Consider the following 15,510-nt stretch of genomic DNA (forward strand, 5'->3'; position numbering starts at 1 on the left):
ACCCTAATCATACTTGGAAATTAGTACGATTTTTTTAACACACGCACACACACTTACATTTTCCCTTGGTTTCTTTGGTTCCAAAATATACCTCATCTGAATATCTAATCTTTCTTCATTTCTAAACCTAGCAAAATCCATACATCTGCCAGGCTTGCAACAATCCATTAAACACAAAGGTTATGATATGGCCTGCCACAGTATTGATGGCTTCATCCTCCTTATTCCCCACTTATACCGATCTGAAGAAACCACTTGACCCTGATGATCTCAGTCCTGGCAAAGTCACTGCATCAAATCTGGATGAATCAATAGAGACTTCTAACAAATGATATGCAATTAAATCTTTATTAAAAAACATGATACATCTGATTTTAATAAACGTAAATTCATTTGACACATGTTTAGTACTGTAAAACATAAATATTTGTAACATCTTTTATCATATCACCCGAGAAAACTTTGAAGCTCCTGATGTATACTGCAATGTGGATGTTATCTGTTTGTAAAAAAAAAGTCTTCAGTGGCTTAACACATCAATGAAGCGACGCTTCATTTGTTTGTTAAAAAGTTTCTAGACCAAGCAGTACTAACTTTATTAGAGACACATAGAATTCTAGACACTGGTATCTTTATTGATTGGGACATGCCTAGGTGATTAACCCACCTCGTCCTACTAGCTCCAGTTGTGAGTCCAGTGATTACAGTACCCACTGGGCAACAACACAAGACACCATTACTATTTTAAACTTCATCATCCATATCATTTTATAAGCTTCAGCATGAACAAACAAGTTGCATATTAAAATATAGTTCTTGCACAAAACTTCACTCTCCCAGGTGCACCGACCGACCAACTGAAAAGTTCTTTCTTTCCTACTTTATGTTTACATTGAAATAGAAAATACAAACTGAAATTCAAACAAAAGTATCTGTTCTAAATGGTCTTGTTTTTTTGGACTTGCAGTAAAATTTATGTTTTTGTCTTTATCCCCTGAGAACGATATTTATATCAAAAAGGTAACAAAAACATAATAATCTGTATTAACATTTTTATACAAATTGTATTTATGTGGTTCTCAAATATCAAAATCTATTTTTCACTATACGGAATGCATAAAAGTAGTTTTCAGTCTTCTTCCTGTTCTCAATGATTTGCTGAAATACAATTTCCTTGGAGCCACATCAGGATTCTGCTTTAAAGAGAAAATGTTATTAATAAAGTGTAAAATTATCTGATTGACTGAACACTTACGTGGAATTGCAATCAAAATGAAACAACAGACCTACACAGCCATCAGAGAATAAAGGCGAGAAATGCACCTGCAGTCATTAGCCTTTAACATGTGATTAGGCTGCTGATTGCACTCAGATTGGGTTTCCTTGACTTCCAATAAACCATACTAAGGTTTTCTTTATTGTGTGCATCTAGCCCAAGAGGTATGAGATTTTGGATAATGAAGGTTTGTCTCAGAAGGGTTTTTGTGGTACTGTCAACCACTTTGATGCAGGAAATATAATCAAGCTTGACCCAGTGATGCAAATACTCAAGACAGAAATTGATAGAAAGATTAGGGGGGATTAATACTGGAAAATGGTTGAACAAGTTGGTTATATTTAAAGTAACTTCAATGAATAGATTTAATTTTTATCTTGTTAGTACACAACCATTTGTTTTAAATTACGATTAAAACACAAAGTACTTGTGCTGTAACACATATAGAAAACAGAATACAAATTAAAATATATGAAATAATGTAGCGACAAAGAAGTGCAGATGCTGGTTTACAAGAAAAGGACACCAATTGCTGGAATAACAGTGGGTCAGGCAGCTTCTCTGGAGAACATGGATACGCGACATTTCAGGTCAGGTCCCTTAAATTATAATCCCACTTGGACGAGCTGGATTCAAATCATGGAGAAAAAGTGCCAACCCACTGTGCCACAGATTTTCCTGCTCAATTCATTTAATCTTTTAAGGAGACAAATTTGAAGAGTTTATTTATCATCACGAGGCAAAAATCAAATTTTCAATTAATATCTTAGTATGCATTTAATTTCCATATCAGGTATTGGCTGCCTCTTAGTTATTTTCCAGTCTATAGTGCAGGATACAGTGCATATTTGTAACAGGAGATGAAATTCGTGGCAAAATATGTCTTGGATACAAATGCTGGAAATTCTTTTCCCCCCAAGAACATAATTTTCCCTTTTCCAGGATGTGTTTTTTTTCAGCTAAGCTTTAACATTCTCCATTTTTTGCTTTCTTCTAATTGTAACATTCCAATTGTAATAGAGCACCATTTATCTCTTCCCTTGAACATCTTTTTTGACCCATTTCAATTTTATTTTCCTATATCTCAAACATTCAACTATCTAGTCTGCACAGTGTTCTATACAAAAACAAACTAACAAATCACTAAGCACAGATGTGGAATCAATAGTGTATTAATCGACAATTCATTTTTTAATTACTTTGTGCAAATACAGCTTCTTACTAACATACACAAGTAAAAATGAACGTAATGTATAGCAAATCATGCGATTTCTTGCCAACATACTATACAACTTACCGTTCATAATTGAATCATGTGTATACTTCCTGTTTTGGTTGTTGGAATTCATTGTTATAGCTTTGTCATTGAATTTTAATGTTCAAAGCAATAATTAAAAAATGAATATATCGTATATATACAATTTTGAAGATTAAAGGCCATATTATTACCGGAAACTACACAGGTTTTTCTGCATTTGTCTTCAGTGTCAAATCGATTAGCATTTCCACCGCAGCCTCCGTACCAAAACTGTGCGCAAGCGTTGGCCTGCTTGTCATAATACCACTTAATTATATAATCACGACAAGTCCCTTGGTCTAAATGGAGTTGACAGAGAGGATCTAGGAAAAATATAATTAACATAGATGCGTCATAAGCTGTGAAGCAGTTCAACTATAAGAATTCATCAACTCAAATAAATGACGTACATTTGAAAACAATTATTTAGCTATGAAAACATCCAGAAATCTATCAAGATGCTTCGGAAAAAAAACTGCAGACACTGGTTTAAATCAAAAGTAGACACAAAATGCTGGAGTCACTCAGCGGGTCAGGCAGCATCTCAGGAGAGAAGGAATAGGTGACGTTTCGGGTCGAGACCCTTCTTGCATTTTGAGTTACTCCAGCATTTTGTGTCTACCAGAAATCTATCAATATCTATTTTGAATGAGCACAATTATTCAGCTTCCACTGCTTTATAGGGTTGAGAATTTCAAACTCACTCATCTTTCTGAGTGAAGAAATTTCTTCTCGTTTGTCATGAAAGGCTAACTTTTGGTTTGGTCTTGGACTCAACCATTGGAATCATCCTTTATGCGTCTAGCCTATCAAACCTCATCCTAGTCTACTCAACCTCCCCTCATATGGTAAATCCACCATCCCTGGAAAGAGATGAGAGAACCATTGCTGCCTCCATGGTGGGCACATCTTTTCTCAGCTCCACACAATACTCTAGGTATTGCAGTGTACAGTGCCCTCCATAATGTTTGGGACAAAGACCCATCATTTATTTATTTGCCTCTGTACTCCACAACTTGTGATTTGTAACGAAAAAAAAAAATCACACGTGGTTAAAGTGCACATTTTCAGATTTTAATAAAGGCCATTTTTATACATTTTGGTTTTACCATGTAGAAATTACAGCAGTGTTGATACATAGACCCCCCATTTCAGGGCACCATAATGTTTGGGACACAACAATGTCATGTAAATGAAAGTAGTCATGTTTAGTATTTTGTTGCATTTCCTTTGCATGCAATGACTGCTTGAAGTCTGCGATTCATGGACATCACCAGTTGCTGGGTGTCTTCTCTGGCGATGCTCTGCCAGGCCTGTATTGCAGCCATCTTTAGCTTATGCTCGTTTTGGGGGCTAGTCCCCTTCAGTTTTCTCTTCAGCGTATAAAAGGCATGCTCAATTGGGTTCAGATTGGGTGATTGACTTGGCCACTCAAAAATTGACCATTTTTTAGCTTTGAAAAACTCCTTTGTTGCTTTAGCACTATGTTCGGGATCATTGTCTTGCTGTAGAATGAACTGCCGGCCAATGAGTTTTGAGGCATTTGTTTGAATTTGAGCAGATAGGATGTGTCCATACACTTCAAAATTCATTATGCTACTACCATTAGCAGTTGTATCATCAGTGAAGATAAGTGAGCCAGTCCCTTCAGCAGCCATACATGCCCAGGCCATAACACCCCCACCACTGTGTTTCACAGATAAGGTGGTATGCTTTGGATCTTGGGCAGTTCCTTCTCTCCTCCATACTTTGCTCTTGCCATCACTCTCATAGACAATAGACAATAGGTGCAGGAGTAGGCCTTTCGGCCCTTCGAGCCAGCACCACCATTCAATGTGATCATGGCTGATCATTCTCAATCAGTACCCCCTTCCTGCCCTATCCCCATAATGATATGTTAATCTTCGTCTCATCTGTCCACAAGACCTTTTTCCAGAACTGTGCTCTTTTAAGTAGTTCTTGGCAAACTGTAACCTGGCCATCCTATTTCTGCGGCTAACCAGTGGTTTGCATCTTGCAGTGTAGCCTCTGTATTTCTGTTCATAAAGTCTAATGCAGACAGTAGTCATTGACAAATCCACACCTGGCTCCTGAAGAGTGTTTCTGATCTGTCAGACAAGTGTTTGGGAATTTTTCATTAGGAGAGAGAGAATTCTTCTGTCATCAGCTGTGGAGGTCTTCCTTAGCCTGCCAATCCTTTTGTGATTAGTAAACTTCTTAATGGAGTTCCAAACAGTTGATTTTGGTAAGCCTACCATCTGGCTGATGTCTCTAATAGTTTTATTCTTGTTTCTCAGTCTCATAATGGCTTCTTTGACATTCATTAGCACAACTTTGGTTCTCATGTTGATAAACTGCAATAAAAGTTTCCAAAGGTGATGGAAAGTCTAGGTGCTGAGAGCTCTCTAATACCTGCATTAAAGAGGCATTTAAACACATCTGAACAATTACAAACACCTGTGAAGTCATGTGTCCCAAATATTATGGTGCCCTGAAATGGGGGGGGACGGGGACTATGTATGAACACAGCTGTAATTTCTACATGGTGAACCCAAAATGTATAAAAATACTTTTTAATAAAATCTGACAATGTGCACTTTAACCACATGATTTTTTCTATTACAAATCTCAAATTGTGGAGTACAGACCCTTCTTCAGACTGAGTTACTCCAGCATTTTGTGTCTACCCTGTGTGGACTTCATGGAAAGTAATCCAGAAATCCAAATACATCTCATTCATTGGCTCTCCATTATCAATTATACTTAACATCTTCACAAAACTCCATCAGATTAGTTAAACACGATATTCCTTTCATGCATCCTTATTGACTCTGGTGTTGTTATTACATCCTTTATGAAAGATTCCAGCACAGATTCCAAAAAAAGGCCCAAAGTGCTGGAGTAACTCATCATGCCTGACCCTCTGAGTTACTCCAGCACTTTGTGTCTGCCAGTTTAGTGTTGCATCGTTGAAATTTTATATTGTTATTTTCAGTAATATTATTCTTATAATCCATGCTGAAATTCAAACCTGTTTTAGAATGAAAGGTCCAATGTGTCATTGCCTTTTTTTCTTTCTCCAGTTATCAATCAATTATGCTGCCTGGAAAATTATTACCTTACCTGTAATTTTTTTTGGTGGGGGGGTTGACACTGCAGATTCTTTTGCAACCTTAGCAGATTGTGCGTGTATACTTGGGAAACTTTTGTTGACTGATAGAACGTTACTGCCCTTTGAACTAAATGAAGGAGTTACAAGTTTCCGATTCTTTTCTTCATTATAATCATTATCAGGTACTTCTGGGGGTTGATTCACCTGCATAATGTAAGATATCAGCATTTGATTATGTAATTTGCATTTGAAGAAATAATTAATTATAATCAAAATTAACAATGCTAATAATTCTATTAAAGGGTTTACTTATTTTTATCAGCTAAATTACTCAAGTATTTATCACTCAGAACTAATCATGTAAAAGTCAGAAATCCATTGATGAATAATATATGCTAATTGCAAAATAAAAATATCATTAAAATTGTCAAGACATTTACCTGTTCATTGATCTTGGGAAGTTTTGCAACAGAGACAGATCCAAATTGAATAGGCTTCACTGGTGCATTTACTTTATTCTCTCTGGATACAATTGTTTGTTTAGGTTTTGTAGTGCTTGGTCCAATTTGATTTCGAGTGTGTGTCGAACTTGACACCATTGAATATAACAGGTTTCTGTTTGTTATTGCACCATTTCTAATTCGGTTGTAAATTAAAGCACCATTTTCATCTTCACAGAACTGTCTGACCAATTTCAACTCCAGAGCTAAAACAAGCAAGGAAGAAAAGGATCTTAGTAATCTACATTGTACTCAAATCCTATTTTAATGAAAGCCTCTCAGTCCTTTTGCAGATCCTTAGACAGAGCATAAACCATAGGCACTAACACAATGGCAGCCATGTTACTCTTTAATGGGCAAGTGGAGAAAGTACAGATACCATGCATCATTCTTCCCCTTTTAACTTACACAAGGTTAAAGATATTAGAATTTGTTTGTTATCTCACTTATTCCCTAACTAATGTAGACACAACAGACAGCAGACACTGGAACCTTGAGCAAGACACAAAGTGCTGGAGGAACACAGCAGGTCAGGCAGCATCTGGGGGGGGGGGGGGGATGGACTTTTAGTCTGAAGATCCAGAACCTCACCTGTCTATTCCCTCCCAGATGCTGCCTGACCCAGAGTTCCTTCAGCACTTTGTGTTTTAGTCACTATCTAAGTGTTGTTAACTCATTTGGCAACTTTCTAACACTTTTATGTTTAGTTTAGATTTATCTCTAAATCTAAAAATCTAAATCTAACATTAGAATTTGTGGCGTAATTAAAACAGGAAAGTGATCATAGAAAGCAGTTCATTTATCCCATTGTGTCTCTTTTGGCTACCTATCAGATTAATTCATTATGTTAATTCCACAGGGCTTTTTCCACAGCTTAACAACGTTTCTCCTGTAAATATTTATCCAATTTCCTCTTGAATACCTGTATCAGCTACATCTGTATCCACCACATCTGCATTTCAGATTCTAACTACACTATGTGTAAACAAAATATTCATTGTGTCACTGAGAATTCCCTCTCCTTTCACTTTCCACCTCAATTCCTTGGTCCCTCTGCTAATGGAAAATCCATTCTATCCATGTCACTCATCATTTTATATACTTCCATGAAATTCTCTTCAGTTTTGCCTTCTGCAGGAAACAATCAAGCTTTTCTAATCTATCCTTGTAAATGTTGGCCCTCGACCCAGAAACCATGCAGATATATTTTATTTAATGCCCTCGTATGGAAACTAGAAATTAACATAATATTCCAATTGAAGCTGGACCTGTCTTACAAAGGTTCAGCTTGACTTTTCAGCTTTTATCTTCAGTGCCTCTATTGATAAAACCCAGAATTGAGAATGTCGTATGAATTACTTTCTCAACCTGCCCTGCCACTTTCAATAAAACACAAAGTGCTGGAGGACCTCAGGGAGGTCAGGCAGCATCCTGGGACAGAATGGCAGGTAATGTTTAGGGTCGGGACCCTTCTTCACACAGATTAGAGTCAGGGTCCTGACCTAAAATATTGGCAGTCCATTCCCTCTGCTGATGCTCCTTGACTCACTGATTTCCTCCAGCACTTCTGTTTTGCTTAAGATTCCAGCATCTGCAATTCCTTGCGTCTAGCACTTTCAATGATTTGTGCATTCTTCTGCATCCATTTTCAAACACCAACTTTTATTCTACATTCCCTCTCCCCATTAATCTAACAAAGTGTATCACTTCACTTTTCTCCTAATCAAAATTTATATGCCATTTGTCTACCCATCCCATTAGATGGTTTATATTGTACTGCAATTTATCACTATCAGTTTTATGTTCACAATAGTGTAAAATTTTGAGTATCTCCAAATTTATGAATTGTAGATTCTTCAACCAAGTCCAAGTCATTTATATAAATAAAATAAAACTGTGTGGTTCCCAAGGAATCTTCTAGGGTTTGCAAATGCATACATGACCTGGCATATTGTTCCAATGTCGCAGATACTAAAACTGCTCTCCAGTTTGGCCATCAATATGCAGCAATGAATGTTACTTTTTTAGCTGTGCAGTAATTGTTGTATTTACTTGGTTTTATATTAAATGTGCAATTTTTGATTTCTTGTGCCTTCATAATTGCGGAAAAACTTTAAGTGGCGATACAACAGACAGGACACCAACCTGGAAGAGTATTGAAATCATCAATGAGGTACATGTGCTCAGTGTCAGGATCCGAGGCAATTAGGTTTAGTTCACGCAAGAATTCAGCCTGGGTTGGGTCAGTGGTATTTACTATGCCAATTGCAAACATCTCAATGTTTGCGGCATGAGCCTCACGAACAGCAACATCCAATTTGACAGTGTCTCTTCTGTCTGTCTGCCCATCCGTTAAGACTATAGCAACTTTCTTCACGCCAGGTCGAGCCCCATAGAATGCTTCCTGAGCTGCTTTGCGGATAGCTGTTCCTGTGTAAGTGCCTTCTCCAATGTACAGCATTTTTCTAATTGCTTGCTTGACATCTTGCTGTGTCAAATATCGACTTAGACCAAACTCTAGTCGTACCTCCAAGCTGTAGAGAACAAGACCAATTCGAGTGGCATTCCTGCCAACTGTTACTTTGTCAACCAAAGCAGTGACAAAATCTTTTAGAATTTCAAAGTTATCTGGCCCCACACTTTCTGAACTATCAATCACAAAGACAAGTTCCATTGGTCTTTCTTTACATTTAATTCCACAGCCTGTTTAGAAAAAAGAAAAAAAAGTGTAAATAAAATCCATTCATATTTAGTCAAACAAAAATAGCACAACACATTTCTATAGAAATTTTTTTAAATGGTAAGCTGGAATGAATAACTAGGGCAATACTTGTAGCAAAATAATATTCTTAATAGAATATTTCCATGAAAAAAAAAATCCCTCATTGGCAAAAGTTAAGCAGCAATTTGCTTGACATCTTGCTGTGTTAAATATCGACTTAGACAAAACTCCAGTTGTAGAGTACAAGACCAATTCGAGTGGTGACAATACATTGGGAAGAAGTTCAAAAAGATATTCTTACCCACAGGAAAATTAATTTTACATCTGAATATTCATATCTAGGGAAGTAAAATCTGGCATAAAATATTACATTTCTGTTTATTCTCCTTGTAAGGATCATCTTTGTTCAATTGTTTTACCAACAATAATTATAATGGAAAGATAAAATGATTGGCATACTAGAAATTGACAGGTAACATACCACAGATCTCCTTTATCATTCTGATGATGTCCTCTCTCTGGTAATATTTTGAAAATGAAAGGAAAAAAGAATATATTTGCATACTAGTTTCCGCTGTCAGAAGTGAAGTTATATATATCAAGAATATAACTAGAAAATCAAGGGATTACTTTCAGACATTATCTCTGTATTGACGTTTAATACTATTTCTGTCGAAGAGCAGATGGATAATTACAATATATAAAGAGATTGACAGGACTGTGTTTGAATCATTTAAAAGAAAATGATGTGAAAATGAAATTGAAAAATTACATTGCTGGAAAGCAGATTTTCTTTTTATAGAAATTGTAGATGGAGTATGCCATTCAGCTGCCCCTGTCACTGATTTTTTTAAATCTCAATACCATTTTACTGCACTAACCCTTTATCTCTTTATCCGAAAAAAATCTATTCATCTCTTTCTTGAATATATGCAGTGACTGAGTCACTACATCCATCCTGGGAAGAGAATTCCATCAAATCAGTAACCTGTGGATAATGAAGCTTCATACATCTATCGTGAATGGTGTCCCCTTGGTTTGAGATGTGACCTCTGGTTCTAAACTTCCCAGGCATAAGGAGATCAGTCCAGCATCCAACTGTTAAGCCCTGCAAGAATTTTGCACATGTCAATTCGCTCACCTTTCAGTCTTCCGCACAAGATATACAATAAGCGTCCTAACCCGAAGCACCACCTATTTATGTTCTCCAGAGATGCTGCCTGACATAGAAACATAGAAAATAGGTGCAGGAGGAGGCCATTTGGGCCTTCGAGCCAGGACCGCCATTCATTGTGATCATGGCTGGTCATCCACAATCAATAACCTGTGCCTGCCTTCTCCCCATATACCTTGATTCCACTAGCCCCTCGAGCTCTAACTAACTCTCTTTTAAATTCATCCAGTGAATTGACTTCCACTGCCCTCTGTGGTAGAGAATTCCACAAATTCACAACTCTCTGACTGAAAAAGTTTTTCCTCATCTCCATTCTAAATAGCCTACCCTTTATTCTTAGACTGTGGCCCCTGGTTCTAGACTACCCCAACATTGGGAACATTTTTCCTGTATCTATTATAATTCTCTATAAGATCCCCTCTCATCCTTCTAACCTCCAGTGAATACAAGCCCAGTCTTTCCTCATCCGACTGTCCCACCATCCCGGGGATTAACCTCGTGAACCTACGCTGCACTGCCTCAATAGCAAGGATGTCCTTCCTCAAATTAGGAGACCAAAATTGCACACAATACTCCAGATGTGGTCTCACCAGGGCCCTATACAACTGCAGGGCCTATACTCAACTGCAGGGCCTATACAACTCCTATACTCAAATCCTCTCGTTATGAAGGCCAACATGCCAGTAGCTTTCTTCACTGCCTGCTGTACCTGCATGCTTACTTTCAGTGACTGGTATACAAGGACACCCAGGTCTCGTTGCACTTCCCCTTCACCTAATCTGACACCATTGAGATAATACTCTGCCTCCTTGATTTTGCTGCCAAAGTGGATAACCTCACATTTATCTACATTATACTGCATCTGCCATGCATTTGCCCACTCACTCAACCTGTCCAAGTCACCCTGCAACCTCCTAACATTCTCTTCGCAGTTCACACTGCCACCCAGCTTTGTGTCATCTGCAAACTTGCTAGTGTTACTTCTATTTCCATCATCCAAATCATTAATATATATTGTAAATAGTTGCGGCTCCTGCACCGAGCCTTGCAACACTCCACTCATCACTGTCTGCCATTCTGAAAAGAACCCGTTTATTCCTACTCTTTCCTGTCTGCCAACCAATTCTCTATCCATGTCAATACCCTACCCCCAATACCATGTGCTCTAATTTTGCTCACCAATCTCCCATGTGGGGCCTTATCAAAGGCTTTCTGAAAGTCTAGACATACCTTCACCTTCATCCATTTTGCTTGTCGCATCCTCAAAAAATTCCAGAATATTGGTCAAGTAAGATTTCCCCTTCATAAATCCGTGCTGACTTGGACCAATCCTTTTATGCTATCCAAATGCTCTGTTATTACCTCTTTAATAACTCAGACCCGCTGAGTTACTCTGTGTCTTTTTCTATATAGACCCAGTCTATGTGAGCCTCTCCTCATGTGACAAAAAGACATTCCTGGAATTGATCTGGTGAACCTTTGATGCATTCCCTCTATTGCAAGTATGCCTGTCCTTGGGTATGAAGACTAGACCTGTACAGTATCCCAGAAGTTAACTCACAAGGGTATAATTGGAGCCACACTTTCCTCCTCTTGTACTCAAATCCTCTTGCTATAAAATTCCAACACACTGTTGTCTTCCTCAATGTTTGCTGAATCATCACCATAACTTTCACCACTGATATACCCAGGCCATTCTGAATTGCAACATCTTTCAATCTGTCACCTATTAAAAATACTTCAGGCTTCTATTTTTTTTTTCTGCCACCACTTAATATAACACATGGAACCTGGCACACACTCCAGCAATATAATCCGATGTTCATTCATTTAATAGATGCACAAAGTGTATTTTGACTGTATGTGGCCAGTGCAATCTTTCATTTGGGAGCATTTCTCCACAATAAATGTGGAGAACAGAAAATCCTTTATTATCTCACATCAACCACAAAGGAAGTGCCAACACCTTTCCTCAACAAATAAAGAGATGAAAAGGAAAGCCCATCATTATGTCCATGTTTTTATTAAGAGATGATTTTAATTAAAAAAATTGGAAAGAAGATTGACATTTAAATATTAAACCTGAAAGTGCACCAACATGAATTTAAAAAGAACTGCTGAGGTCATAAGCAGTTAATAGGTTGCTTCCCACCACCACACCCCCAACCAAAGTGAAAACAATCAGCAAATCATTTATGCTCGTGAGTTCTTGGTACTGGACACTAGGTTTTAAGTTTGCTGATGTCAAATGTTTTTTGATAGATACATAATAGACGATAGACAATAGGTGCAGGAGGAGGCCATTCGGCCCTTCAAGCCAGCACCGCCATTCAATGTGATCATGGCTGATCATTCTCAATCAGTACCCCGTTCCTGCCTTCTCCCCATACCCCCTGACTCCGCTATCCTTAAGAGCTCTATCCAGCTCTCTCTTGAATGCATTCAGAGAATTGGCCTCCACTGCCTTCTGAGGCAGAGAATTCCACAGATTCACAACTCTCTGACTGAAAAAGTTTTTCCTCATCTCAGTTCTAAATGGCCTACCCCTTATTCTTAAACTTTGGCCCCTGGTTCTGGACTCCCCCAACATTGGGAACATGTTTCCTGCCTCTAACGTGTCCAACCCCTTAATAATCTTATACGTTTCGATAAGATCTCCTCTCATCATAATGAAAGAACAATGCACAAAAATATCAGAAACTTACTGTTAAGCCAGGATCGCCCTTTGCTCCAGGTCTTCCCTGATCGATTTTAAGTCAATGTAAAAATAGGCAGAGTTAACACATAATGTATCAACAAAATGGTAGTGCCATGAAGCATCTCATCACATTTCCTCCAATTATAATTGTAATGTTACTGGAAATTATGATAATCATTTATCATGAACATCATAGGTAACAGTGAGTGAACAAAGTTGATGCATGCATTGCACTAGGAATAGAAACATAATCAAAGGTTGGATTGCCTTGTTACTAAGTGAGATCACAGCCACGCACAAAATGGCAGGGCTTTACAAGTATAGGCGCCCCAAGAGAATGATGCTCAGATAAAATGGTAAAAATTGGGTGTCCATCTGTGATTTAAGTCAAAAGAGTGTCTATGGAAGAGAGATCAGATGTTTCTTGCTGCTTTTCAGACAAGAAGCCCAACTGCTTCCTAGCCACAATGAAACCCTTAAACAATGAAATTATTTATTGTGCTTCCAACAGATGAGCTCATTTCTGGTTGTGGACTATTTAGTCCAAATATGTGAGAAGCTTTGCCTCACAAGGTAGATGCTGCCTTCCCCAGATTTCTCAGGAGAGACAAGCTATTTCTCCACCTTTTACTCATCATAAAACCCTTGCTTCATCTATAGTGCTCTTAATCTTATCAGTGCAAAAAGATACAAACAGGGCTTACGAGTAACCCATAAGGGAGAGTGACTTTGGGAAGAAAGTGCTGTTCCTATGATCATACTCACTGGCTAATGAACAAGATTGAAGCCGATATCAGTAGGTATTCTAGAAGTGAAACTGGCCTGGGAAACTTATCTAGAACACAAAGTGCTGGTGTAACTCAGCTGGTCAGGCGATGTTTCAGGTCACAAGAAGCATCCTGACCCGAAACGCCACCTATCCATGTCCTCCAGAGATGCTGCCTGACCCGCTGAGTTATTCCAGCACTTTGTGTCTTCGTCTTGTCCTTTGTGTTTTTAGTTTGTTGTAAAATGTATGCAAGTTTATTTTTAGTTTTGCCTGCGTCTGTGGCCCAGCGTGAGCTGCAACTACTGGAGGCCAGCGTTGGCGGCTGGCCCGTCCGATCTAGGAAGTGGACAATGGCCCGGCGGGAGGCACGCACAAGATGGCGTAGCGTGAGCAGGAAGAGGAGGAAGAGAGCAGCCGCTCTTTTTCTGCAGTCTCGACGGGGCCGTCGGTGGCAGCGGCCCTCGTCGACGACACCATCGGTGGAAGCGGCCGCTGAAGGAGGAGGAGAAGCAGCTGCCCGCTGGTGCTTGTGCGCGGTAATGGTGCGGGGCGCTGGGCCCGGGCGGGAACAGGGACTCGAGGACACCGTGGGTTGAAGTGACGGAAGGGAAGGATCAGTGGACCATCAGTCCGACCATCTCCCTCCTGCTCGGAGTGTTCCCCGGTTGTGGGAGAGTGGGGAGAGAGGAGAGGGGCGGGCGGCGGTCCCACCAACGGCGTCCATCTTGTTCGGACGAGTGAGGTGGTGCTAAAATTGTGGCGCTATGGTTTACCGTTTTGGCTGTAGGTGCACATGTCCACAACCAAATCTCAAAATTTCAGAGAGATATATATATACATACATATATATATATATATGTATATATATATATACACACACACACACAAGATCTGAGTTTTAGTATATAGATAGATATAGATTATATGGGGAGTGGTGGTGGGGGAAACTTTTCTTATCTTTTCCCTCGATGGAGATGCAACTTTTTCTGTGTCGTATCCGGCCGCAATGTGGCCTAACATCGTGGAGTTGGCGGCCTCGTGTCTGGGACTTGTAGAGCTCCAAAACCGTAGAGCCCGTGGACTTAACATCTTGGAGCGGGCGATCCCTTTGCCAGGGATCGGCCTTTGGTGCTCCAACCTGCGGGAGCTGCGGACTTTAATATCATGGAGCATGCAGTCTCTGGTGAGAGACCGATTTCGGGAACTCCAAGCTGCAGGATTTCGACCACCCCGATGCGGGTGTTAGACCACCCCAACAAGGGAGCTCTATCGCCGTCTGCGGATGGTTCGACTCCCCCAACCACAGGAGGAAAGAAGATGACTTTATTGCCTTCCATCACAGTGAGGAACGTGGAGGAGCCGCTGTGGTGGATGTTTATGTCAATTTTTATGTAGTTGAGTGTCTTGTTGCTTTTTTGTTATGATTGAATGGCAAACTATATTCCTCGTACGTTGCAAAACATACTTGGCTAATAAATTACGATTGTGATTATTGTTTTGACTTTACATTGGGTACTTTAGTTCAATATACATGTTGTGGTCTGCACTGCAACAAATTATTACATGTGATTTAAGAATCTTTTCAACAATCTTGAGGTAGTGACTTACAGAGGTGAAGGGCGAACAAAGATAAGATAATCAAATATATTTTATTATTTAAAATCAAATGGTGTGCTATTTGTGGAACAAACTGAGTGTAAAATCTTATTTTCAGTGAAATATTAATGAAATAATAAAAATAACATATTCACTTACAGTTGCCCCAGCAGAACCAGCATCACCCAAATCTCCTTTACCTCCCTTCTGGCCTCGTTCGCTTGTCACACCGCGGTCACCCTATAGCATAAAGCAAAATGTGATGCTAATTTTGAAACTGTCTGGTTATATTCTCCATTTTTACACAAAGTATATATGATAAACTTAACTGCATTTAAAATTGTATTTGACTCTAATATTAGATGT

The 15,510-nt window shown here is 39.1% G+C and overlaps 1 protein-coding gene across 1 annotated transcript in view; it reads right to left on the minus strand.

The window, feature by feature from the left end:
- Positions 1-456: 456 nt before the first annotated feature.
- The window catches only part of col28a2a (collagen, type XXVIII, alpha 2a), a 72,013-nt gene continuing 56,959 nt past the window's right edge, over positions 457-15,510 (minus strand). Inside the window, exons 28-35 of the mRNA XM_078404530.1 lie at positions 15,304-15,384; positions 12,787-12,822; positions 9,389-9,425; positions 8,331-8,888; positions 6,126-6,391; positions 5,697-5,889; positions 2,574-2,896; positions 457-1,193 (exon numbers count right to left, since the gene is read on the minus strand). Of these exons, the coding sequence (XP_078260656.1) occupies positions 2,649-2,896; positions 5,697-5,889; positions 6,126-6,391; positions 8,331-8,888; positions 9,389-9,425; positions 12,787-12,822; positions 15,304-15,384 (1,419 nt within the window). The 3' untranslated portion in view covers positions 457-1,193; positions 2,574-2,648. The remainder of the gene's footprint in view (positions 1,194-2,573; positions 2,897-5,696; positions 5,890-6,125; positions 6,392-8,330; positions 8,889-9,388; positions 9,426-12,786; positions 12,823-15,303; positions 15,385-15,510) is intronic.

This window comes from Rhinoraja longicauda, chromosome 8 (genome assembly GCF_053455715.1).
Source record: "Rhinoraja longicauda isolate Sanriku21f chromosome 8, sRhiLon1.1, whole genome shotgun sequence".
In the NCBI taxonomy this organism is placed as follows: domain Eukaryota; kingdom Metazoa; phylum Chordata; class Chondrichthyes; order Rajiformes; family Arhynchobatidae; genus Rhinoraja; species Rhinoraja longicauda.